This window comes from Populus nigra, chromosome 7 (assembly GCF_951802175.1).
Source record: "Populus nigra chromosome 7, ddPopNigr1.1, whole genome shotgun sequence".
Lineage (NCBI taxonomy): Eukaryota > Viridiplantae > Streptophyta > Magnoliopsida > Malpighiales > Salicaceae > Populus > Populus nigra.
The window spans coordinates 7,080,569-7,106,778 of record NC_084858.1 but is presented as its reverse complement, the minus strand read 5'-3'; the positions used below and the strand labels follow the sequence as shown (position 1 = coordinate 7,106,778).

Here is a 26,210-nt window from a genome sequence, read left to right as displayed (position 1 = left end):
TCAAGTGGCTCGAGCCCTACAAATGCTGAGTCAAGTAAAGTGGTTCCAGGAGAGGAAGGAAGCTTACGCTTGGTAAAGCCATTGCCTGCTTCAATCAGAGGCATGCGAGTCAAGTCACCTGCATTGACATATTCTGAGGCTTCACTTTCCATGCTTGTCGACTGCTTGAATCAATGAAAAATGCTTGAATTTCAAGGTTCTTTTCCCTTTTTGGCTATGGATATTCCAATTATTTTTTCCCTAATATCATTGTAAGAACCAAACTAGCAAAAAAATAGCTGTATACATTAATATTTGCTATAGTCAAACAAAAGAAAAAAGGGTACTTGAATTTTATGGTTCTATTCGATTCACTCGTTTTGTGTTTGTACTTGATACAAGGGTATAATTAATCAAATTCTTCATGGGAAAATCAGTACAGCAGATCATCTAGGAAGAATAAACACTAACTAATGTTGCTTGGTTGCCGTGGTATATATTGGCTATGGAGACATTCCGTGGGCACTAAAATATGGACAAAACCACGGAGAGCTATGGAGTTGGCTGCCAAAAAATCTTATCTTATAGAATACAAACCTTGAGCTAAGCACCCTTGGCGTTTCTAAAATAAAACAAGGGTTTAAAGCTACATCACAACCTAAAAACACTTTACATGTAACTGTGATGTGGCCTGTGATCGAGATTCCTACTGGTCTACTTCTCCCCAGCACTATAGTTTCCACCGGGACTCAAATTTTGGAGATGCGGTTCCTTCGCACAGTTGCTGCCGAGGTGGTTTCAACTAATCAATTCACAGCCAGTTGTGTTCATGGCCAAAGAAACAAATGCTCTCATCTGCATCAAAAGATTTTGGTTTTGAGCAACCCTCTGGCAGGTTTCTTCGCAGTCAGATCGGTTACTTGCAAATATCAAATCGCACTTTCCTTCAAAAGTACTCTGGAAATCAAGTAACCAACATCACCCTTGCATAGTGTATAGTTAGATTTATTTCGAAGTTGTAATTGCCCCTAGCTAGTGCGGCTGTTTCTTCTTTGCAAATGTTTTCCCATGACCTGGCTGTGAATGTTTCACCTAATTCAGCGGGTTCCATGAGGAGAGCATTTGCTTTCAGTGATGCTGCCCGACCCCAAACATTTTTCTACTTAATCGTGTATGTTTGGAGTGTTGTTGGATAGGTCTCCTATCTTCATAATCTCCGTCGCTCAAATATTCAATTATTATTCTACTTACTGACTCGAGTGTTTTTCTTGGTTTATGGCATCAACATCCATCTTTTTCTATCCTGACTAAAAATGAGCTCCAGTCCAGTCTCTGCAACCTTGTTAGCATCCAGAGGCTGGATGGCAGCTTGTGTCTTGCGTCAAAAAGTGTAGAATTGTTTCTCTCTGCTAAAATGGGAGCAACAGGACGCCCAACGAACCAAATGTTTCATCTGATCATCCATTATAGATTTTTTTTTGCTTTTTGTTTTCAATTTTAAAACTTCCAAAACCATTTCTAGACATTGTTCTACCTCATTCCGAAGAAATATATATGAAAAAACAAAAAAATGTAGAAGGATCATCTGTAACTTGTAGGCAGGTTACAATTGGGCAATTTCTTCGACTCCTTGCAGTTCCCAGCTACCACACGTCAACCCATGTCATCCAAAACATTTTTTTTTCTTAGAAGTTCAGTGACTTCCTAGGTCACATAAAGGGAAACTTTGAATGCTCGGTTCCAAAATCTAGTAATCTCCTATATATATATATATATATATATAGCCAATGCCCAATAATTTATGTGGATTGACTTCGAGCCGTTGTCATGAGTAAAACCACTAGCTCTATAAAGAAAGATTTACCACTAGCTTGTTAGGGTATTGAGATTTACCATTGGAAACAAAACTGTTGGCTATATGGCACAGGAGACAAGCACAAAACTCCCGTCAAGAATGTGTGCGGCCTTAGTTAACCCACAAAACCGCTTTCTAACCTTGTTTTATAAGAACCCATGTAGAACCCTTCAACGTCTCAAATAGCAACCACACATTACAACCTTCAAATACCTGTAGAGCACTTATTACGATCTTCTTCTTGCTTTTGTTCTCTTTTCCATCAGCAGTTTTTCTAGATATTTAGCAATGTCAGGACTTGTGGATATTTGGACTCGCGAGCTTTCCAAGCTACGTGAAAAGGGTCAGACTGTTTGGTCAAGCGGCTCGAGCCCTATAAATGTTGAGTCAAGTAAAGTGGTTCCTGGAGAGGAACGAAGCTTACGCTTGGTAAAGCCATTGCCTGCTTTAATCAGAGGCATGCGAGTCAAGTCACCTGCATTGACATATTCTGAGGCTTCACTTTCCATGCTTATCAACTGCTTTAGTGCTTGAAGAAGAATGTTACTGTAATAAGCTTTAAATGTCGACCTTCCACTCTTTGTTTTGTGTTTTTGTCTTCAAAACTCTGTAAAAATGGCTCGTGATAAAATTATGCATAATTACAGCTTGAATCTCAAGGTTATTTTCCCTTTTTGGCTTTTAATACTCCAATTATTTCTTTCTAATCTCATTGTAATAACAAAACTAGCAAAAAAATAGCTGTATACATTAATATTTGCTATACTCGAACAAAAGAAAAAAAGGTACTTGAATTTTATGGCTCTATTCGATTCACTCCTTTGTATTTGCATTTGATACAAGGGTATTATTAATTGAATTAATCACATTCTTCATGGGAAAATCAATACGGCAGATCATCTAGGAAGAATAAACACTACTAACGTTGCTTTGTTGCCGTGGTATCGGCTATGGAGGAGGCACTCTGTGGGCGCTAAAGTATGGCCGCTTCCACCGAGAGCTATGGAGGTGGCTACCAAAAAATCTTATCTTATAGAACATAAACCTTGAGCTAAACGCCCTTGGCGTTTCAACCACTCAAAACCAGCAAAAAAATCTTTCAAGCACTTTTAAGGATCTTTTTGCCTTGGCCTTTTCATTGTCTGTTTCTGTTGAATAGGAAGATATTTAGCTGATTATTTCAAAACTTAGATGCAATGTTTCAGCTGTTGGCTTCAACGATAAGCGGAGTTCATTCCCTGTATTATTGTTATTATTACTTTCTCAGATTGGTGGAAACATTTTTTTTATATAGAATAAACTAATTTAGATGTAAACTAGTTTACAATCATGCGCTATCATGCTAGTTAAATCAATATTATTTTAATATAATAAAAAATAAAAAATTATTTGGTATGGTTTTTAAACCTTGTCCTCCATGTTCGATTTCTTATCTGCTTTGAGTTTAAAATTAAATTGTATGGAAGTTATTTCAACATGATCCAATAATCTTAGCTAGTTTAAAGACAACTTAGATGGCCGGTGAAAAACAAATCTTAAAAATAAAATCGAGAAAGAAATGATAAAATTGACAAGAAAAAAATATTCAGACTCAAATTATAGCTTATTCCAGGTTTAAAATAAAACCGTGTGAGAGTTGTTTTGATATGACGCAATCAACTTGTTCAGTCTAAAGATAACTGAGATGATTTGTGAAAAAAAAATTAAAGATGAAATTTAAAAAAAAATTATGAAATTAAAAGAAAAAACTTTTAATCCAATTCATTATTTAACTTGAGTTTAAAATTAAATTGTATAAAAACTATCCTGATCACGTAATTTAATCAACTTTGTTAATCTAAAAATAACTGAAATAATTATTAAGAAAAATACTAAGATGAAATTAAAAAAAAATAATAAAATAAAAATGAAAATGAAGCACTGAATGGAAAAGAAGGGGAGGAGCTTGATTTCATCAAATTAGGTTAGGTTGTAGAAGGGTCTAATAAAAATATCTTTCTGATGCATCGAGAAAGACAAGAAGAAAAGTAGAAGAAGACTTCTGAGTGTGTGAAAGGACCAAAATAGGGCAAAAGAAGAGGGTTGATCGAAAACTGACAGCTGTGGGATTTGAACCCACGCCCTTTCGGACCAGAGCCTAAATCTGGCGCCTTAGACCACTCGGCCAAACTGTCCTTTGATGCTAGTACCTTAAGCTTATTTAATTTAAAACGTTTGTAGTTTCCTGGCCCATCGACATAAATTGCATCCAATTGGAAATGGACGGGTCGCCCACGGGAAGAGGAGCCTATCTGTGGGCCCTTTGTTTGTATTCGGGCATTTCCTTCAATAATGGAAACTTCCATTATTTTGTCTCCATAATAATTCTATGGGCTCTGTAGGTGTGTGAGATGATAACGATCTCCTTCTCTGTGTTCTAAGTTCTAAGCGTGTTACACGTGGCATCTTCTTAACCGACAAAAATAATAGCGACCCCTTCAATTGGGGAACCCTTGCATCTTCTTGCTCGTACCAAAACACCAGTCTAGTTCGATCCTCCTCCTGCCATGTTGTTATGATTATTCAATTTACCAATTGATTTTAATTCCAATTCAACAAGACTTCACTCCCGAAATTACCCCTCGTGGAACCAAGGATACTCATAAATTGAATTTTTTTAATATTTATATTCTACCCGTTATCTATCTATAAAAAATTTCGTATTTTTATATAACGTGTGATTGATTTTCAGGATTTGGATGAAAATCATGAAAAAACAAGCATTTAGGGTATGAGCATTCATACCCTAGCATCTCTCTCGTAAGATATTCACAACCATTACAGTGGAATATTCAAATATAGGGAAACTATATCCCTTCTTCCCATTTTTGACATCATCTAGGAGCGACCACACGTAGATTTTTCTTTTGGTCAACAAAAACCACTTGCTCTGAACTGTACACGAGTTCTTCAAAACTCACCACTCCTCTTCCCCTCTATATAAACCATTCAGCTCCAGCTCTCTCCTCATTCGGCAAAAAGTAACATTAAAGAAATCAGGGTTCAAGTCTTTTGAGGAGGGAAATGTCTGCAGTTGTGGAGATCTGGGTGAGTGAGCTAGCAAAGCTTAAGGAGAAGGTTACACCAAGAAAGCCCTTCTTGTCAAAACCCAAAGAGGGAGGAGTTGAAGAAGAGAGGGAGGTTAAAAAGAGCAAAGTGGTTCAGGGAGAAACTACAATGTCTGAGGCCACAGTTTGCTTGCTTATGGACAGGTTTGCACCTGTATGATGAAACAGTGATGTGAAGAAATGTCTATGGTTCGTATAGAGGTGTGTCTGTAATGCAAATAGGCTTGTGTTTGTACTTCGTAGGGCTTCTCTTACTAATTGATTAGTTTTTTTTTTTTTTCTATATCTTTAGTTGTAATAATGCTTGTGTATTTAGTTGATCCAAGAGCAGCGCCTGCAAAATTTGTGAATGTTTCAGCTTTTCAGACAAATGCTAATGCTTGTGTATTTAGTTGATCCAAGAGCTGCGGCTGCAAAATTTGTGAATGTTTCAGCTTTTCAGAGAAATGCTATTTCTTTCATGTTTGAAATATTTGTGATTTAAGCTCTACTTCCCTTTCCTATACATGACTGGCTCGTGGACAATATACACAGATTTTGCGAGGAAGTCTTGTGAATAGCAGACGGTCCTCTATTCCCTTCAGTCGACCCTCTATGTGATTACAACATCGTTAAAATCATGAGGATGAACTTGCCTCTATGCTAGTCGAAGATAACTCATTGTTGGGGTAGTTAAGTTCCTCTTGCTCCCACTTCAGAACCTCTCTTGCATATTTAAAAGCTTCATCAACATTATCAGGTTCCAAACCAGTAGCTAGTGAAACAAACAGCTTCCTGTCAGTGAGATCTCTGAACAATCTCTTGAACTTTACTGCAATATATTGGGAGGCACGACGTGCCAATGAAGGATTGGTGCTGCTGCTGCTGTTGGGATTGTAGCCAATCACAGGATTGAAGTCATCAAACCATTCGCATTGAGTCAGCGGAACCTGTTCAATCTTTTCCTCGAGCAGGTCAAACTTATTCAGTATAAGAAGGAACTTCTTCTCTTCAAAAGTTGGATGAGTGGCCGTGCGTTCAAATAGCTGCCTGCTTGCAATCATCTTGTTGATGAGAACTCCATTCTTGTCTTCAGAAAACTCATCATAATCAATCAATGAAACACAAAATAAGACAACATCAACATCTTCAAACATCTCCAGCCTTTTGCAATTTCCTCCGAGGGTTGTCGGATGAACTCTGATAAGTTGATACCTGGCAGGTGTACATGTCCCCAATGATGTCAGGGAAGGAGTGGATGAATCTTCTTTTATTTTTCTTTTAAGGAAAAATAAACTGTGTTTAACAATTTATAATACATAATAATCAAATATGGAATATATGATAGCAAACTTCTGTAAGAACTCCCCTCGCAATTATATTATATGGAGGAGAAAAATGAAGGAAAGCATTCAGACAACAATTCCGAATTATTGAATCATATAAAAGAGACTTTCTTTATTGCTCTTAATGACCCTGAGAAGGAAGAAAATAGTGTGGAAGCTGTAAATGGCGTGACTTTGATTTTAGCGGTGACTTCTAATCAATTAGCAGATGGCAAGTAAAACAATTGTATTTCAAGCAGCAATTTAGTCAGAAATTGTAGTGAGGAGATTTGGACATATAACAGACCTGGTCAGGAAATGCAGGGCACTTTTAAAATTTTGCATGACATCAATCACGCAAAAAATGTAATCGGCAATTTGCAAATAGAACTGACCTCAGCAAGGGATCATGCTGATAGCCAATATTCTCGCAAAAATCTGGAGCCACCTTAGGAAATGAAAATTCCATACTAGAAAGCCCTTTGGATGAACTAAAACCCTCAGCATACAAGATGTCCATATCAGATGGCTGATAGTCTGGCCTTGCAACCTCAACAGCCTAAGCAGGAAGATATCATAAGATCTTAAAGACATGATAAAAAGCAATCATGTATCATGCACTTGCCACATTCAGATTCTAATGATTCTACCTCCTTACAGTATTAGGGTCACAATTCAAGGAAATGGGATTTAAAAAAGTGAAACAACCAGGTCCTGAGACTTCTAATGTTCAAGAATTATTCAAATAATAGAAAGAATGGCTTCTCTTTTATCTCCCCATCATGATTTTCACACACGTATGCCAGCTATGCAGAGCAAGACAAAAAGCCCATAACCAATAGCAAACTTGATGTTTTGAATTAGAGTTTGAGCACGCGCGCGCACAAAAAAAAAAGAAAAAAGAAAGGGAAAGGGGGGAAATACAACATATTCTAGGAATTGTAAAAACAAAAGTAAAAGGCAAGGACATGAAGCATGTTTTACCCGTTCTAAGAAATAAGTAGCAACCCTTGGTAGCAATTCGAGTTCATTCCTCCTGTTGTATGTGGCTTGGAAGGCTCCATCTCTCCACAACTCCTCAACGAAAGGTGCGTATTCACGAGCAGCAGCAGGGATCATGGATTCTAAATTGCCAGATGCTATTACTTGGAGGAGCCAATCTGAGAAAGCTTTCAGTCTTGGGCCAATAGAATAGATTGTTTTACAGTCAATCTGACCTGTAATAAAAGTTGAAAATAAATAATTTCAGATCATAAATAGTTCTAAATTGCTGAAGTCAATTTTAACTCCAAACTTGTGATTTATAGAAGATATGAAAATATGACGGTCAAATTAGCTAAAATATAAATGTGGAATCTTGTAAAATGGGAAGAAAAATAAAAGGAAAAGTGGATTTGAAACAAGAATCAAACAAATTCATGAATATAACTGATGCCAAAATAAAATAGGTTCTAGCATGATTTCCATTACTTTTTTAGGGAAAAGATACATTTTGAGTAACCTCTCTGAGTTAAGACATAAAATGAATAACCAAGATTGCTTTTAGTCAGCAAGGCTCCCAAAGTATCACTTCAGAGAACTTTTTAGGTCATATAGCATAACTCATACGTTCTTTCTACAAAATGATACCCAAAACCAGCCTTTGGTAACATTCACAAGACCCAGGATCACAATTCCTACTTTTCTTACTTCATTCATCCCCAAAAATCTTGCACCTTACATTTTTAGTTTCCATTCATTAAACAAGCACGGGACATCACACTAAAGCGAAGCACAACAAGTCATTAAACAAGCACAGGACATCACACTAAAGCAAAGCATAACAAGTCAACAAACCCTCACATTCTCTCCAAAAAATCTGAACATTTTACCCCAGTTTATTGAACCTAGCATGCTGCATAGGTTTATCAAAACCAGTCAGAAACCAATGACCACTGCCAAACATTTAAATATCCACTTAAAATGATTCAATTATTTGAAAATCTGTTGGTTCACAAGAGTCAGATAATCTGTAATTTTTTGCAAATTTTATATATATAAAAATTAGAAAATAAAAAAATTGAACCATGGTGCAATCTACCTCATTTGTTTCCATTGCCTTTTATTCCATGGACCAGGAGGCAAAATTCATTCTAGTTACCATCAAACTTCTACCCGACACCAAGAAAGGACAAGAAAAGAGAAAGAGGAAGAAAGAAAGCTCAGATTCATTTTAAACAATTTACCCACCAAGAAGCTGCCAATATAATGACTAAGAACTTCGCAATCAATACAGTAGGTTAGCAGTCCCTAACTATAATGGATGCTGATGATTTAGCTTTCAGACTTCCAACAGGAAGCATTCCTGTAGGTCCATAAGCTAAAGAGATTTTTGATAATCCACAGTGCAAGAACTGGGAATTTATGCACCATCCACATATCTTTGCATGATTTTTGCAAAACAGTGGAGAAAAGACCATGGATCATAAGCTTCAGAGAGAAGAAGATAAAAAATCAATGAGTATTTTACCTAAAGAATCATGCCGGTGCACAACCTTTCGTCTTTTATCAATCAAGCATTCTTCTTCAAATCTTTCACGCCCCTCAAGCAGTATACCCAGATAGCCATACAAATTGCATTGAATAATAGACTTGATACTTTGACGCTCATCTTCAGAAAAAGGAACGCTGTATACAATTCTTGCCTGAAATAAGCAAATAATTAATTAATTGTTTGGGTTCTTCTTGTGCTGCCACAAATGGAGGCAGGGTTTAAGAAGGCTAAAATAATTATCAGACAAAAACTGTTAAAAGCAATGTACAAGTTGCATTTCCTGTTTATGTTTAACATGATGATAGCACTTACACTGCAATGCAGAGTAAAATTATTCATGTTAGTATGTAAAGCAGTATGGAGTGTCTTTTACATATGGATGGCATGATGTTGCGCTGGAAAAGCATGTCCCACAGTTTGCAGGAAAACCATAGCATATGCATGTCAGAAGGCATGACCAACTGCTAGGACAGCATTGCATTGTTCAGGAAATGTATAGCATTCTGCACAAAGGCATGGCCTTGTGATACGATGTTATGACCTTGCAACAAAGAGATGGCTTATAATGTATCATCTAGGAAGGCATAACCATGTCCTGGAAAGACATGGCCTTCTGCAATGAAGCTATGCCTTTAAGGAAATGGTATGGTATGGTATAAACTTGTGTTAGGGAGGCAAGGACTTGTGCTTGAATGGCATAAACTTGCGCAGAAATATGATTTCTTTAATTGTATGCATGTTGATTGTGTGCGATAACTTATGGAACAGATTATTTAGTTAAGTTAAAGAAGACAATTTGAACAGGACAGAAAAAAAAAATGAGCAAAGCCAATGCAGTGAAGGCCACTGGTACTGGCAACTGCCTCTTCTGCAAATAGATCATAATTGAGCACAATAACATCCATAGAACAATCGAACCTTATGGAGACTTAAGAGCTTCATCTCAACATGATCTAGATGGAGCAATATTAAAGATTTCAAGAATGTAATCAACTTGGCACAGGCACACTCATTCAAGCAAGTAAAAACATTCAAGCGTACAACAGAACATTTCATATATTTTTTTATGACTTCGCTTACATGCAATTTTTGTATGCTCTAAACATAATGCTGTCTAAAACTCTAAAATTAGGTGGGTTTTAGCTGTCAGTATAAACAGAAGTTCTATGATTTTCCATGGATTATAGTTTTTTGATAATTAGATGGACTCTCTAGTTGACATAAAGTTCTTCAAATGGCAGGCACCAAGGAGAAAGTTAAGGTAATTATGAAATGGAGCAGAATTGGACAGAAGTGACTTCATTAGGAGCCGACAGAGCTAGATTTGTCACACATGAATAGTAACATAAGCATAAGATTATGTTGTTTCAGTCCCACTGATTCCTTGCCTGTTTAAATATGGTACATGTGCCGGATTTTTCAAGACCAACCAGAAGAAGCTTATAGAGTGTTTTCTGCTCGAGGTTGTTTGCCATAACATCATTCACTCCTTCCCCACTTGGACTGACAGAATTAGGAGGAGTTGGCAGAGACAGGACAGCACAAATTAGCTTTATTCCAGTCTGCAAAGAAAGTATTTCCATTATTGCTTAAGTTTTGATATTAAGATCAGCAAGTAAAATAAGCATAAATGCAAAAGCAAGATGGGATTGAACTAAATCAACAGATTTCCCCAGTACAAATGCAAACGCACCTTATTCCATAATTTTCCTTTTATGTTATTCATTCCCTCTTCCTGGTAAGCCCCGTCTGCACTAACCCAAAGGTGAGTTGCTCCTTCACATTTCACCCCTGCCCACTGCAAAGATTAAATGGAATGGCATCAGTCTTACATGCTTAAGAAAATAATCATATAAAATAACCAGATAGTGTCCGGCACAACAACCTGCAGCATAATGAGCTCTGCTTTAGTTATCTTGCGATTATTTATCATTATGCTCGTATTTCCATTGCTAGCACCGTCCTGGATGTGACCCCCGACAGTCAATTGGGGACTGATTATTTGACAAGGCTTGTGTCCTTCCTGTTCAAGCATACCAGAAGAATAAACACAATGCAGTACCACAAAATTGAGGTAATTGTATATCTAAACTGAAAGACAAATAAAAGAAAGGGATATTCACCTTTCCCCATAAACCAGATACTTTATCGTACCAATAGTTTCCTGGTTTTAGTTTTTTGGGTGGGTTTGGACAGGTCAGCAGTAGGAATAACTCCTGTTTGGAAAGACGCTGTCGATTTACATAAATGAGTTCTGGTGGTAGCTGATTCACCACACATGATCTCTCAGAACGCATTATCTGTTCAACTTCGACCACAGCCAACAGATGCTTTAGCATCCGAGAGCATTTACCCAAGGTCTTTCGCCTTGACTCATCAATCCTCTTACCAATGCATGTAACACATTTTCTTCCTTCTGGCATTGATCCCATAGCTCTTATCACACAATTTGAACAGTATTTTGCATCACAAACAATGCAAACCTCCTTCTCCGTAAGCCTACTTCCCTTCATGCAACGATAGCATGTCCCTTTCTTCCCAGGCCTTACAGCTATATGCCTCTCATGGACACTACTGTCAGTGTTAGATACATCAGATTCATTGTCCACTACATCATTTGATTCAGGGTCACGGAAAGTTACAATTGATGGCCTTCTGACATGGCCAGGAGCTTCTTCATTATGATCCTCCTCTTGGCAAGAAAAAATCTCAGATGAATTACTGTGTGAGCTTTCAGATCCTATCGATTCATAATTTGCGGGATTCATATAATCGTAAAAGTCTCGACCTTCATTTTCGCTACCGTTATCAGGCAATTCCGACACTTCCAAGCTTCGTGGTAATTCACCAGAACTACCACAACCACTGAAAAAATCCAATCTACCAGAACTTTGTATTCCATCAGATAACTTTGGTCCGCGCTCGTCATCTTTTGCACAAAGCGAAGAACTCGAGTCATCTACTCTAGATGCTTCACATGGCATGCCATTTCCATCCATGCCACCATCCGTTTCTAAGCAAACAGTCCTATCTGAGACTAAGTTTGGCTTCTTCGACAGTTTCCTGTGAGACTTTTCAATAGGCTGCACAACTGGCAATGAAACATCAGTCAACAAAGAGCCAGAACCGATCGCAGGAGAAGCAATTGGGATCTGCCTAAAATCAATAGGCACTGCTTGAGGAACATCACAAGTAAGCAGAGGGCCAGAATATGGCAAGGCAAATGAGTATTCCAAGTTTTTAATCTTGTCGTCATCATCCTCCTTTTCTACATGAATCGGAGACTGAATAGGCAAAAATTTCCTCAAAACCCCAGCCATCTTACAATATTCTTCTTCTACCTCTAAAACTCAACAAGAAGAAACCCTAAAAGACACCAGCTTTTTCAACAACCCATGAAGCGAAGCCACTAGAATCAAAACCCACCAGGCAAAAAGAGTTCTATCAAAAACCCATGAAGCAAAACCACTTAACTCAAAACCCCATGGAGCAAAAAGACCTACTTTCATCACCCACAATCAATTATACCAAGAATCCATGAAGCAAAAGCAATAACTCCATAAACCCAGTAAGAAAAACCATAGAAAAGTGGCCGCCAAAAAAAGAAGGGAGAAATGGTGATTCGAAACCAAAGTCCACTTTTTGAAAGTTGTTTAGAAACAAGTAAGAGAAAGTTGGAGTCTTTTTCTGTTACCAGTAGTAGAGAAGAAGACAGCAGATGAGGAGCCATTTTCAAGTAGTTATTTTGTGCGTCCATGTTTTTCCAAGTCAGACGCGTTGAACAAGCAGTTTCTAGGAATTGACGATGGGCGATAGAAAATGGAAGAAAATTTTTCCCTTGTTTGTTTGGCGCTTTTGCGGGGCTGGGGTTGTTGACGTTGACAATCTTTTGTCAGACCTGGACCAATTCTTGATTACCTGACAAATTCAAGAATAAATTAAAAAAAAAAAAAAAAAGAGCGTCCTTGCCACGTTTTCGTTCTGTTCTGTTTGAAGCTCTCTCTGTGTACATGCCTGCCTTTTTTTTCTTCTTTTTCTACAATTACTGAGATAACAGCTACATGGGATTTGTTTCTTGTCATGGATGTGAAGATGGGTCACTTTGATTTGACTCTCTGGCTCTGATTCTTGGCTTCTTTACATGCGCAGGTCAGTCTGTTCAACTCAAGACTTCAAATTTTTGTTGTGCTTAATAGAATTATTGGTTTTGGATTCTTTGATGAGAGTTTTGTTTTGTGTTTTCTTCTGCTATGGATGTTAATTTTAAATTTAATGGCTTTTGATTTCAAATTCAATTCTGTTGTTTTGTAATTTTTTTTTTTTTGATTCACGTGGGGTGTCCGGGCCAGCTTGCGCGCACCACGACTATTCCCCACGGCCCACTGGACATCCTGCAAGCCCAGGGGCAGGTTAGGCACCGCGGGGGTGACAGGCGTGCACATAGAGGGTCGAACCCGGGACGGGGGCGGAACAAGTCACACGGTTGACCACAGCAGCTAGGCCCTCAAGTGCTGTTTTGTAATTTTTATGGCTATCAGTTGGTGCTTTCATTTTCATTTCCCGATCTTGGCTGAGATTATTTCTTAATTTTAATAGTAAGCTCCAGATTTGGGTTGTAAATGGGGTTTTGTGAAGTTTGATAACCTGGGCTTTTTCATGTTTTCTCGTCGTCTCTTTTCTTTTGAGTTTTGTTTTTTTTCCTTGTCAAGCTTAGGCTGCCGGTTAGTTTTTTTCAATTTCAAACTCTCCCGAATATATATATATATATATAAAAGTATTCTTTTGTTCAGCATATAAGAAAAACCACCTCGCGGCGCTCCACTATTTAGTGTGTGTTTGATATTACGGTAACTATTGTGGTTATGATTTGAAAAAAATTATTTTTTAAAAAGTATTTTTAGATGAGGTTAGTTTAAAAAAATAAGTGTTTAGTTAAAACTGTGATTGGAATTGAGGTTGAACAAAAAATATTTTAATATATTTGATTAATAATGCTTTTGGAATTGAGGTTATAAAATAATTTAAAAAATTATATATTAATATTGATGGTTTTTAATTTAAATATTATAGATTTAACTATTGCTATTGCGTCATAAAATAAATAATACTTTATATAAAATATTTTTTATTATTCCATTATAATATCTACAATTCCATCACGTATGAAATACATTTGACAAGGACTACAGTTTTTTTGGTTTCGTAAGCACGTAACAACATCAGGTAAAATATAATCATGAACAAAATTGGAATTGCGATCAAATTCTGCAAATGCTACGTCATCAAGCGATCTTTGTCTAATTTATGTAGTTTCATTGAATAATGTTAAACACTAGTTTTTTGAATAAAATACAATTAAAAAAATAAAAAATAATTTTATTTTTTATTTTACTAGATCAAACCTGTTTAAATACATTTTAAATTTTGAACCGGAACCGGTTCGGCGGGAATAGTACAGCATGTTGTACTATTCCTGCTAATTAATTAGCATGAACAGTGCAGCATGTTGCACTATGCTGCACTGTTCATGCTAATTAATTAGCAGGATGTGCACACGCAACAAAAAGGTAGGAACGCGACGAGAGAAGCATGTAATTTCTGCTTCAACAAAACAACGTTTTTGACGCATTTAATGGTAGGATCCACGTATAAAAATCACGGCTGATTTCATAACCAAACATTATATTTTCACTGTTACATAACAAACGCAGTTGTAAACGCTTAGACAAACAGACCCTTAATTTGTTTGGTGATAATTACAAGGATAATGATATCGAGAAGCTTTGCATTACTTTTAAGTAAAGTTTTGCTCCCCCCGAAATTTCAAAATCATAATAATTGAGTAATACAATAAAAATAACTATGTTAAAATTGGATCTTTGTTGTTTATTTTTTTATTTGATATTTATTGATTTGTTGAGATATCAAATAAATACTCTAATGCTTAGTTGCTTTTTGATTTTATAAATATTTTTTTATCATATAATTAAATATAAAATTATATTAAAAAAATTGTTGAATTCAATTAAATTCATGATTTTTTTTGTTTAAAGCCCGGTATCTAGAAGTCTATTGGACCCTAACTAATCCGGTCGAACCGGGATGACTCACTAAGAGGTAAAGCTTTTCCAATGATGATGTACTTTATTCACAAGAATTGTTAGTTATTAAATTAACCCTAGTCCGCTCATGAGGAATGAGTCTGATTCAAGTAATTAGAGGAGTTATTAAAAAAAATGATCGCTTCCTCTACTTATATAAATAGGGATATAACCCATATAAAGATGTAAGTTTTCATTATTGAAAGAACATAGGTTTTTTTTTTTTTTATCTTAACTCTCTGTATTAACTTGATAAGATTTCAAAGGTGTTCGTACTGTGAAATATCATTTTGATTCTAGTAATTGAAGTGGTACTGAAGTAATTGTTATAGGAATAAAAAAGTAAATTCTCACAAGTAAGTTTTCATTTCCAATCTATAAGACTTGAACTCGAGATTTTGTTTAAGGGGAACAAACGCCAAACCACTTAAACCAATTACCATTGGCGATTAAGTTCATGATTCAAGTCACAAGTTTAACTAGTTAACTTCGGTCGGTCAATATTTTAGTTACATAAATAATTCTTGATTTATATAATTAAAAGCATATATAATTTTTTTTAATTTATAATTGAATTTTTTTTTGTTAAAAAACACTTAAAAGATGCATATATTCATTTTTTAATATTAAAAAAAATAAATTATCCAACTTGTGCCAAAAAATGGGTCAGTAACTAGTTATACTATATAAGTTGTCTTAATTTCATAATAACTGGTTTGTTTACGAATGGATCTCTAATAATAATAATAATAATAATAATAATAAATCTTCATCGTACAATGATATATATATATATATATATATACATTTTTAATTAAAAAATAATTTTATAAAAACATCCTATATTACAAAACACATACTTAATCAGCGGTGGATAGATTTTGAGTTGCATGTCGTCTACTCGCAAGAAAAGCAACGACTTGTCGTCTAGATCTTTAACCACGAGAGGCATGCATGCACAGGTTGTTTCTAATTCTTAAATAAACAAAGGAAGAATCCCTTTTTTTCACTCATTTTAATTAATGGCAAGATTGATTGTTGAGTGTGAGAATTGAATGTTAATCAACATCCATAATCCATAAACAGAGAATCCAAAAGGCACAACCCAGTCAGTCATTTTACTGATTTCACCAGCCAACCCTTGAGAAGATGATCTCACATTGACTCGAAGTTTCCCTGAGAGGGATTAGAGAATGTGAAAATCACTTCAAACATTCCAACAAGAAATTAATTACTTCAGAAATGTTCCATTTTCAAAAGAGAAAATTGTTACCTTTGACCATGTGGGCTGCCCAGTTTCCCACAGACGAGTAGCCTTCGTTTAATTTTTCCAACATCAACGCGTTGAGAGGGACTTGCTAGGAATCGATGTCAAAGTGAAGCAAAATGTGGCTCAGATTTTTCTGGGGTCCATGGGAGAAATTTGGGCATCGAGTTTCATGGAGCTTTTGAAGAAAGGGAAGTCGCCATGATTATAGAAGAGTGCATCATCATCATCATCATCATCATCATCATCAATTCGTAAGTGATAATATCTTCATGACTATGAAATGTCTTCTGACTATAAGATTCATGAGCTTCCACCACGATTATGTCAAACTTTGGATTTTAAAATGGTATTTTCTCTCCCCCGCTCTCCTTTGCAAGGACCGTTTCTTCCCGATCCTATCATAATCAAATACCCCTTGATTATGTCTCATGTACCGAAGGAAAGTAAGACACTTTTTAGAGAAATTTAACACTGCAATTTTGATGATTTCTCAGAATTCAAGATACATAAATAAAAAATTATTTAGTATTTAGAATAATAGTTAATTAATGTATTCAGGTGTTTAGATTTTTTTTTAATATAAGAAACTGTAGGTTTATATTTGATGTTTGAATACCTGTAAAAACTCTAGGTTTATATTTTACGGTGCTAATTAGAAGAATTTAAAGACTCCTCGATAATAAAGTCAGTGTATTTATAAGAAATGTATAAAAAGACTTAAAGATATTAAATGATTTAAAAGAGCTTTAAATTCAATGAATAAAGATACTTGTTCTTAAATTTTAAGTTGGTTGATGCTCCGAAATCTATGTATTTTTATCTTAAGAGATGAAAAGTTATAGAGTTTTTGCCTGTATGGTTCAGGGGGTATTTATACCCCCTGGACCTTGTTGTTTTTAAAGAAAAAAGAAGACTGAAAAGTTCTCTACTTTCAGTAATATTAATATAAAAAATATATCTCTTACATATCATTAATGAGATGATAAGTATGACAAGTCCCTTAAGAGACTTTGTATATACTTATAAGTATAGAAAAATTATTACTTTAATATGAATAATTATTCTAGATAGAGAGATATGTCGGTTTATCATGTTTTTAATATTTATATTGTAGAAAATCGTTCAGGATCAAGCATATAACCTTAAAACTTGATAATGTCTAAATTTTTTTGGATCTGACATATTCGTTAGACCGATATTATTTTAGATTTAGTTGACTGTCAAATTTATATAATTTAAATCTAGTATATTTGTGAGAACCATTTTATTTATAAAAATATCTTAAAAAAATTAACTCATCCAATATAATAATTGTAAAAGACACACATATCAACATCAGACGTATCTCATTCTTTTTTCTTTTTCTTTTAATCTGTCTGGTTTTAAAGAAGGTCATTTGACTCTGATGAGACATGAGGTGCATTTTAAAATTGAAGAAAGAAGGAGGGAAAGAAAAGTAGACATTTTCAACATGGCTAATTAAACAGCCTTGCACTGACAAGACGGGGCAATTGGCAAGATTCCCACGTAAGAAAATATCCATTGATCTATGATTTCTAACAATAATTTACAACAATAGTCAAGCAAACAAACTTGAAATTCATGATCAATTTGTGGAAAGTTGGGTGTCCTCAGTTTCTTTCTTTCCTTCCTTTCTTCTCTTTTCTGGACAATAACAGTCCTCGGTTCCTTTAATTTGGTTTTTTATTGAAGAGATGTCCGCTCTTGACAACCAGAGATATGTAAAGATGGAAGAGCTGTGAGGATTCCTGACGCGTTGGGCAGTGACAGAGTTGAACGGGTCATTCTCCTCTTTGTAATCCAGGCAGAACAAAGCTGGCCTCCAGGTCAGTTAAAGTGCAGGAAATCAATCCACTCAATGCATCCAGCCCTATATTACTCAGGCTTCAACAAAGCCCATGTAATTATTGAGCTTAGGAGCTTACATTTTGCCCCTCTAATTCAATGGATTTGGACTAAATAATTCAATGGATTTGGATTAATAATTAAAAAGGCAAATAGGAACTTGTTTTCAACCACTTCTTTCATTCGGGTTTCTTCCCATTCTCAGTGTTGGCTCTGTGATAGTTTTTAGGGTTATAGTTTGAAAACGTATGTTTAAGAAAACAACTATAGATTATAGTTTTTCTTATCCCAAATTTCAATAGAAAATTTTCAGTTTCAATTGTACCTCACTAGACTACCAAATAAATCCTTAAAATAATAATAAAAATTTATTCTTTAGGTCCAAAATAAGTTGTCATTGACAAAAAAAAAAAAACCTTTTTATTAGCCTCGAGGAGCCATGGTAATTATTTGTTGAAAACCTTTTTTGGGACCTGTTGATACACAAACTTTGCGCATTGGATGGAGCTAGACGGATAATCACATGGATCAATTGATATGAATTGTGATATTCAAGGACTAATTATGAAAAAAATGGACCCTTAATTGACCTTTGAATCGGATGAGATGCTTAGGAATTTTTGTTTTGGTAGTCTCATAGTATGGCTCGATGAGGGATGTATAGGCTTCCCTTGAATCTTTTTTTAAAAAGATGTAGGGTATATTTAGAATTTTAGTAATACTAACAGTTTAAAGTGTTTTTTACTTATAAATATATTAAAATAAAATTTTTTTATTTTTAAAAAATTATTTTTAATATCAATGTATCAAAACAATTTAAAAATATAATTTTTTTTATTTTAAATAACAAAAATTTAAAATTTTTAAAAACACGATCATCTTCACGAACATTATTTTAGGTATCTTATCCATGTATCACTCTTGTACACACGATCCCTATATAGCCTTTCATATAATGACAAGCTTGGAGCATACATTCACAAAAAATAACAAGCTTGGAGCATATGAGATAATTACTATGCTGAATATCTACAATTCCATAAAGAATTTGTGGCATACATTCACAAAAGATTAATATTTTTAACCTGTTTTTGTTATTATATTCTAAATCAAAATCTAATAAATATAACTTAACAAAAAAAATAATCTATAGAGTTTCAAACTGCTATCCAATAATAACCATGTGGTTTTATTCACTTGAATTAAAAATTATAAATTAATAGAAACCATGTTTTAATTCAAATTAAAAAGTAGGGAAAATATAGTATCCCATGAAAATGATTTTACATCACTTGGATTTTTTTTATAAATATGCCAGATGATATTGAAAAAAATAAAAAAAATAAAGAAAAAACAGAAGTTAATTAAGAAAAAACTAAAACTGCTCAGTGTTTCACTGTGCAAGTCCACAGTGAAACGCTGAGTAGTTTTCTTCCTTTTCTTTTTCATTTTTTCATTTTTTTCTTTTTATTTATTCCCATTTTTTTCCTGTTTTTATTTTTTTTTCCATTTTTTCTCTTCTTTTTTTTGTTTTTATTTTTTCCTATTTTTTTCTGTGTTTTATTTTTTTTGTTTTTATTTTTTTTTGTTTTCTATGCCTTTATGGGTTTTTTTTTGCTTTTTTCTTTGTGTATTTTTCTTTTAATAAATTTTTTTTGTTTAATTTAGTTTGTTAATGTTAATTTTTTTATTTAGTTATCAAATTTTCATAACACGGATCCTGAGTTTGACGGGTTAACCTGATTTGACGAGTTAACCCGATTTGTTTTTCTTTTTAATTAATAACATATACTAAAACTGTTCAGTGTTTCATCGTGCAGTCCATAGTGAAACGCTAAACTGTTTTTTTGTTTTTAATTTTTTTTGTTTTATTTATTTATTTATTTTGCTTTTTATGCTTTTATGGGTTTTTTTTTGCTTTTTTTCTTTGTGTTTTTTTTCTTTTAATGAATTTTTTTGTTTATTTTAGTTTGTTAATGTTAATTTTTTTTTTAGTTATCAGACTTTCGTGACACGGATCCCAGGTTTGACGAGTTAACCTGGTTTGATGAGTTAACCTAGATTTTTTTTTTTTGCTTTTTTTATAGTTTGACGAGTTAACCCGGAATTTGTTTTTTGTTTTTTTTCTTTTTAATTAATTTTTTTTGTTTAGTTTAGTTTTTTAATGTTAAATTTCTTTCTATTTAATTATCAGACTTTCATGCCACGTATCCCGGGCTTTACGGGTTAACCCGTCAATTTTTTTCCTATTTAGTTATCAAACTTTCATGAGGCGAATCCCAGGTTTGACGAGTGAATTTGGTTTGAAGGGTTAACCCAGTTAATTTAGATTTTTTTTTCTTTTTCTTCATTAGTTTTTTCCTTCCTGTTGGTTTTTTTTCTTTGTTTTTTAATTAATTTATTTAATTATCACACTTTTATGACACAACCTTACAACCAAACCCACATTCAAGACTATTGAGTCCATTGTTGTAGTCAGACTCACTTAAACTTGAGTCATGTAAGTTTAATATTATTATTAATATTATAAATATTACTCTTGGGTCAAGCGTTGCAGCTAAACTAAAGGCTCTTGGGTATATCTTTACAAAAAGACCCAACACTCTTAGATCTTAGCCTTTTTTGATATTTTTTATGCAAGAAAAAAAATTAACTCATGTCATGTGCCTTTGTTTTTTTTTTTTCTCTTTTCCTTTTTAAGCCTTTTACTGTGGATTGCACAATACAGTTCCCAGTGAAAAAACTAATACCTTTAGTTTTTTTTTTGTCTTTTTTTAATTATTTTTTTTTAATTTAGTTTCTTAATATTAATTTTTTTCTATTTAATTATCAGATTTTCATGACATGGATCCCAGTTTCAACATTAATCTTTTTTTTTTAATTTATTTTATTAATAATAAATTATTTTTTTATTTAGTTATCACACTTTCATGACATGAATTTCAGGTTTGAAAGGTTAACCTGGTTTGACGGATTAACCGGGTTGATTTAGATTTTTTTCTTTTTCCTCATTAGTTTTGTTCTTCCGATTTCATCTTTTAATATTATATGCAGTCCACAGTGAAAAGACTAAATCCTTTAGTTTTTTTTTTTGCTTTTTTTTATGCCTTTCACTGTGGACTGTACAATGCAGTCTACGGTAAAAAGGTTGATACTTTCTTTTTTTTTAATTAAGTTTTTTAATTTAGTTTATTAATATTAAATTTTTTTCTATTTAGTTATCAGACTTTCATGACACGGATCTCAGGTTTGACAGGTTAACCTAGTTAATTTAGATTTTTTTTCTTTTTCTTCATTAGTTTTTTTCTTCTTATAAGTTTTTTTTCTTTTTATTTAATTTAGTTCATCAATATTAAATTTTTTTCTATTTAGTTATCGACTGATGCCTTTAGTTTGTTTTTTTTTTTTGCTGTTTTTATGCCTTTAACTGTGGACTGCACACTGGAGTCCACAGTGAAAAAGCTGATGTCTTTTTGTTTGTTTTTTTCTTTTTAATAAATTTTTTTCTTTTAATTTAGTTTGTTAATGTTCAATTTTTTTTTCTATTTAGTTATTAAATTTTCATGACACAGATCTCGGGTTTGACGGGTTAGCCCAGTTAATTTTGTGTTAACCCGTCAAATTTTTTTTTTTCTATTTAGTTATCAAACTTTCACAACATGAATCCAAGGTTTGACGGGTTAACCTGGTTTGAAGGGTTAATCCAGTTAATTCAGATTTTTTTTCTTAATTTTTTTCTTCCTTTTAGTTCTTTTTTCTTTTTAATTAATCTATTTAATTATCACACTTTGACCTTGCAGCCAGACCCACATCCAAGACTATTGGGTCTGGTATTACAGTCAGACCCACTTAAACTTGAGTCATGCAAGTTTAATATTATTATTATTATTATAAATATTACTCTTGGGTCAGGCGTTGCAGCCACACCCAAGACTTTTGAATGTAACTTTGCAAAAAGATCTAATACTTTTAGATTTTAACTTTTTTTAATATTTTTTGTGTAAAAACTATTGACCCGCGGCATCGCGCGGGTCATGTAACTAGTATTAGCTAAACAGAGTAGGTGGTTAGGTTTATGGTATCATAGGTTTATTTTCTTGTGGTGCCAATACCTGGTATGGATGACTTTTCTCTACTTCTTGATTACTTCACAAATCGTATATATTTTGAATATATACTAGCTAAACCTCACACTTTTTTCTCACTACACATCATCTTTTTCTTAGTTATTATATTTTTCAAACATATTTGAAATATATCTATTTTGAATAATAACAATCATTTTCCTTCTATATTTACACTCTTTTACTCAAACAACATCCTTTCTTGTTGCTTTTCCTCACAAACCTCTCTATATCACATTACAAAATACTAAAACATGTAGAAAAAGCAATATATGTATACCTTAATTTACTATGAATTATAATAATGAGTTGATGGTTTTGCTCTTGACAAAAAAAGAATCATTTAAAATGGTCTTGGTATAAAATGATCTTTTCACACTATTCATTTGTCATTTTATATTTGTTAAGGGACATCTCGGTCTTTTCCTAATTTTTTTGCATAGTAAAATTACTAGCATACCCTTAAACACAAAAACTCTTGCTAGTGGCCTAGGGACATTTTTAGTTTTTTACTTTTTAAGTAGTGTAATAACTAAATTGCCCTTATAATAAAAATTCTTAATGCATGGTTTCAGAGGCTTTTGTGTAATTTTGTAAAGGTTATTTCATAGTAATTATTTGGTCTTAGGAGAAATGTGGTAATTTGATAAATGAAATAAAAAAGAAAAACACAAAAGCTACTTACAACTACGCCGTGCGTGTCATTCACTTTGATCTTCAAGCAGCATATACGGTTGACTCTATTAGTGAAAAACCTCTTTCCACTATATCTATTGTTACCTATTCCGGGGCCCCACATAAAAAAAAGGGTATGACAGGATGACGACTCCACTGAGGACCTTTGGACTATGTTTTGTTTTGTTTTGTTTTGTTTGTTTATATTGTGTAAAGATTGATGTTTGTTTATTTTTTAGCTATGAATGGTTTAAAAGCTCTATCATGCATCACTTTTTTTGTTGTTGTAAGGGAACATATTGTGAAACTTTAGGTTAGGCGAGTGACTAGCAACTTATCTTATAACTTTTAGTGAAGGTTTAAGTTTGTGTAAACCTCACTATTTGTTAAGTGCTTAAACTAATAATGATTGATAAACATGTCATCTTGTTGCTTACTAAGCTCTCATATTGCCTTTATGAGGGTGATCACTAAGACAACAAGAAACCCTTTTAGAGACCAAATAATGAACTTACCTCATGTCTCACATAAAATAATTAGAACCTGTCTTTAGATTGTATGCTCCCTATATATATTTTACACCAAGGCAAGCACTTCATGTAACATCTTGAGTTCAAGACTTATAGGTGACACAATGACCATCATTCATGAAATTTCTGTTGTAGAGTTTGGGTAAGAATCAAGATTCTTATTCATCATGCAAAAGTTATGGCTGCATGTCCCCATCTAAAGGGCAAGTTCATCATATGAACACACGTTCATACATTTAACATGCATGTTCACAAGTTGAAATATAGATCACTCGAATATGGTTTTCTCCTGAAGAATCAAGAGTTGCTAAAGTTTAATAGTATTAAGGATTTCAATCTAGAAGGATCATTGTGGCTATCTTCAATCCAACAACAAAAACCTCTGCTTTACCATAGACTCGGTTAATCACTTATGCCCGAATATCATTTATGAAATTTTAACGCATTCATGAATGGAGACTATAGGGAAATGTAGGCTTTTTTCAAGGAGTGCAACAAGTTCACTTATAGATCAATTCATAAAGTTACACAGCCAAAGAACCAACATTGTCTCTGGTTTTTTTATTCAAAACATGATCAAGAGTGAATATCATGTTTTCTTTGTTTCAATTAACATTCAGAAGCCCTAATATGAAATATCCTTTGATTTTCTACTTGATCATGTAAAGATTGTGGCATCAACAAATCAAGGAGTATTACTCTGTCACATATACAATGGACCATGATATTATGTGTGTAAAACTACTATCAAACAATGGTAAAAGATCATGAATCCAAAGACACGGTATGATACTATGAAATTTGGCATGATAGTTGAAAGATCAAAGCCTTTACACTATAAGATCATGAGACTCTCAAAGCCCAAATTTCATCTGTATGATATAGAATTGTATATATTCCACTATATTAGAATTGAGTTATTTGACTCAATGAATTAGGATTGAAAGCTATTGGATGAAGTGAAGTTGCTGCAAGAGGAGTCCCATCATCATATGTCAAAAATATTCGTGAATGGTTCACTTCATTGGCTTACTTGGAAGAGAAACATATTTGTATTTGATGTGAAAAGGGAGAGCTATTGCTTGTTTCCACTTCCCTTACCAGTCTCTGAGGGAAATGATAACAAAGATATCCTGCCAAGAATGGACACTTTTTTTGTGAGTCACCCTCACACTCGATGACTCTGTATCGAAAAAAGATGCTTATGCCTGAAGTGCCTCATCATAGTTGGCACCTAGGTGAAGCTAGCTAAGAGTGCCTTTATCAGGAAAACATATAGTCCTTAAGCTATTAGTATACAAGTAACTATACATTCTTATCTAAGGTGAAGTTGGCTTTAAGCTTTGCAACCCGTGGCCCATCAGAAACTAACTTCATATTCCTACGGTAACCAAACAAATGTATATCCATTCTAGTTTTTATGTTGTCCTTTGTCTTTCTTTTCATGTCCATCACCGTGTTAAAAATATGTTCAAACATGTTCTTTTTATATGTATGACATCTAGATTATAGCGGAGAAGATTAATCTTTCAATAAAAAAGCCTCCAAAAAATACTTTGTTTTACCCAATTATAGGTCATATCAAAACCAATAAACTTCTGCTTACTAGATTAAAAACCAAACACAATACCCTTGTGTTGTAAGACCACATCATACAATTCTTCATCTGATGGTACCGGCGGTGCAACATCCCTTCCAACTCTACCTACAAAAAAGTCATTTATGTTCCTTTTGTACTTATGATTGGTTGACAAGAACCTCTGATGACAATAATAAAAAAATAATTTACCACCATTTGTTAAGATGAAGGCCTTGTTATTTTTCATATAGTATGGACATGCTAATTTTCTATGAGTGCTGCAACAAAAAATCATCTTATATGTAGAAAAATCATTGATAGTCCACATCAAACTATCTTCATTTGAAGATTTTTTTATATATATACTTTATATATCAAAGCCTTAAATGACTACAACTGACTCAACTCATCAATCAAAGGTCGAAAACAAACATTTATATTCCTACATAGACTATTAGGACCGAGTATGACAATAGATAAAAACACAAACTCCAGTCCCATACACATCTTTAGTGCCAAGTTGTAAATTATGAGTATCAATAACTAATAAGAATAAGGTGCAACAAATAACCTGAATGGATTGAATCCATCTATACATAACACAACACGTATATTATATGGTTCTATTAAAAACTAAGGATGCACCCTATTAAACTACTTCTAGGCTTTATCATCAAAACGGTGAATGATGCCATATTATATCCTTTATAATTTTTGAAGACATGAATAACTTTTGTAGTCTAACAGTGATTGGAAAACATCTTAGTTTTCTATACATGATAAAAGTCTTTCTCTTACTAGTTTTGGATTTATACTAAGTGTTGTAACCCAATTTTGGATTCACCAAGATTTTCTTGAATGTTATTTTATTTCTATTATTATTTATAAAAATCCAAAAAAATTAAGAAAAAGGAAAATTCAAAAATATATTTTTCTCGAGTCAACCGCATCGTTCCGTCAAAACCGAGTCCAACAGGTTAATACGGGTCAAACCATGTCGACCAGGGTAAAAAATGAGTTTCGGGCCGTTTCGGGTCAAAACCGTCATTTTTGACCAAAACCGAGTTCACCGGGTCAATACGGGTCAAACCATGTCGACCAGGGTAAAAAATGAGTTTCGAGCCGTTTCGGGTCAAAACCGTCATTTTTGACCAAAACCGAGTTCACCAGGTCAATACGAGTCAAACCATGTCGACCAGGGTAAAAAATGAGTTTCGAGCCGTTTCGGGTCAAAACCGTCATTTTTGACCAAAACTGAGTTCACCGGATCAATACGGGTAAAACCAT

General features: G+C 33.8%; 1 protein-coding gene and 1 non-coding gene across 3 annotated transcripts; both read right to left on the bottom strand.

Moving 5' to 3' along the window:
- Positions 1-3,928: 3,928 nt before the first annotated feature.
- Positions 3,929-4,008, bottom strand: TRNAL-UAG (transfer RNA leucine (anticodon UAG)). Its single transcript has one exon. It is a non-coding gene; the product is annotated as a tRNA-Leu (tRNA).
- Positions 4,009-5,300: 1,292 nt separating this feature from the next.
- LOC133699471 (extra-large guanine nucleotide-binding protein 1-like) lies at positions 5,301-12,677 on the bottom strand. 2 transcript variants are annotated; one of them, XM_062122706.1, is made up of 8 exons: positions 10,902-12,666; positions 10,664-10,801; positions 10,472-10,576; positions 10,167-10,340; positions 8,755-8,929; positions 7,230-7,462; positions 6,641-6,804; positions 5,301-6,135 (listed from the first exon to the last, which is right to left on the bottom strand). In XM_062122706.1, exons 1-8 carry the CDS (start codon positions 12,096-12,098, stop codon positions 5,559-5,561), a joined length of 2,763 nt encoding a protein of 920 aa, XP_061978690.1. In that variant the 5' UTR covers positions 12,099-12,666; the 3' UTR covers positions 5,301-5,558. The 2 variants fall into 2 exon arrangements, with proteins under 2 accessions (XP_061978690.1, XP_061978691.1); XM_062122707.1 differs by having other exon boundaries at positions 5,999-6,135; positions 6,553-6,804; positions 10,902-12,677.
- Positions 12,678-26,210: the final 13,533 nt, after the last annotated feature.

What these genes read in the sequence shown, in the direction of transcription:
- LOC133699471 (XM_062122706.1), bottom strand. Translation starts at nt 12,098, where the DNA reads ATGGCTGGGGTTTTGAGGAAATTTTTGCCTATTCAGTCTCCGATTCAT. An exon ending in AAGGAAAATTATGGAATAAG is followed by an intron (nt 10,341 to 10,471) that starts GTGCGTTTGCAT and finishes CTTTCTTTGCAG; the next exon opens with ACTGGAATAAAGCTAATTTG. An exon ending in CAGCATGATCCCTTGCTGAG is followed by an intron (nt 6,136 to 6,640) that starts GTCAGTTCTATT and finishes TACACCTGCCAG; the next exon opens with GTATCAACTTATCAGAGTTC.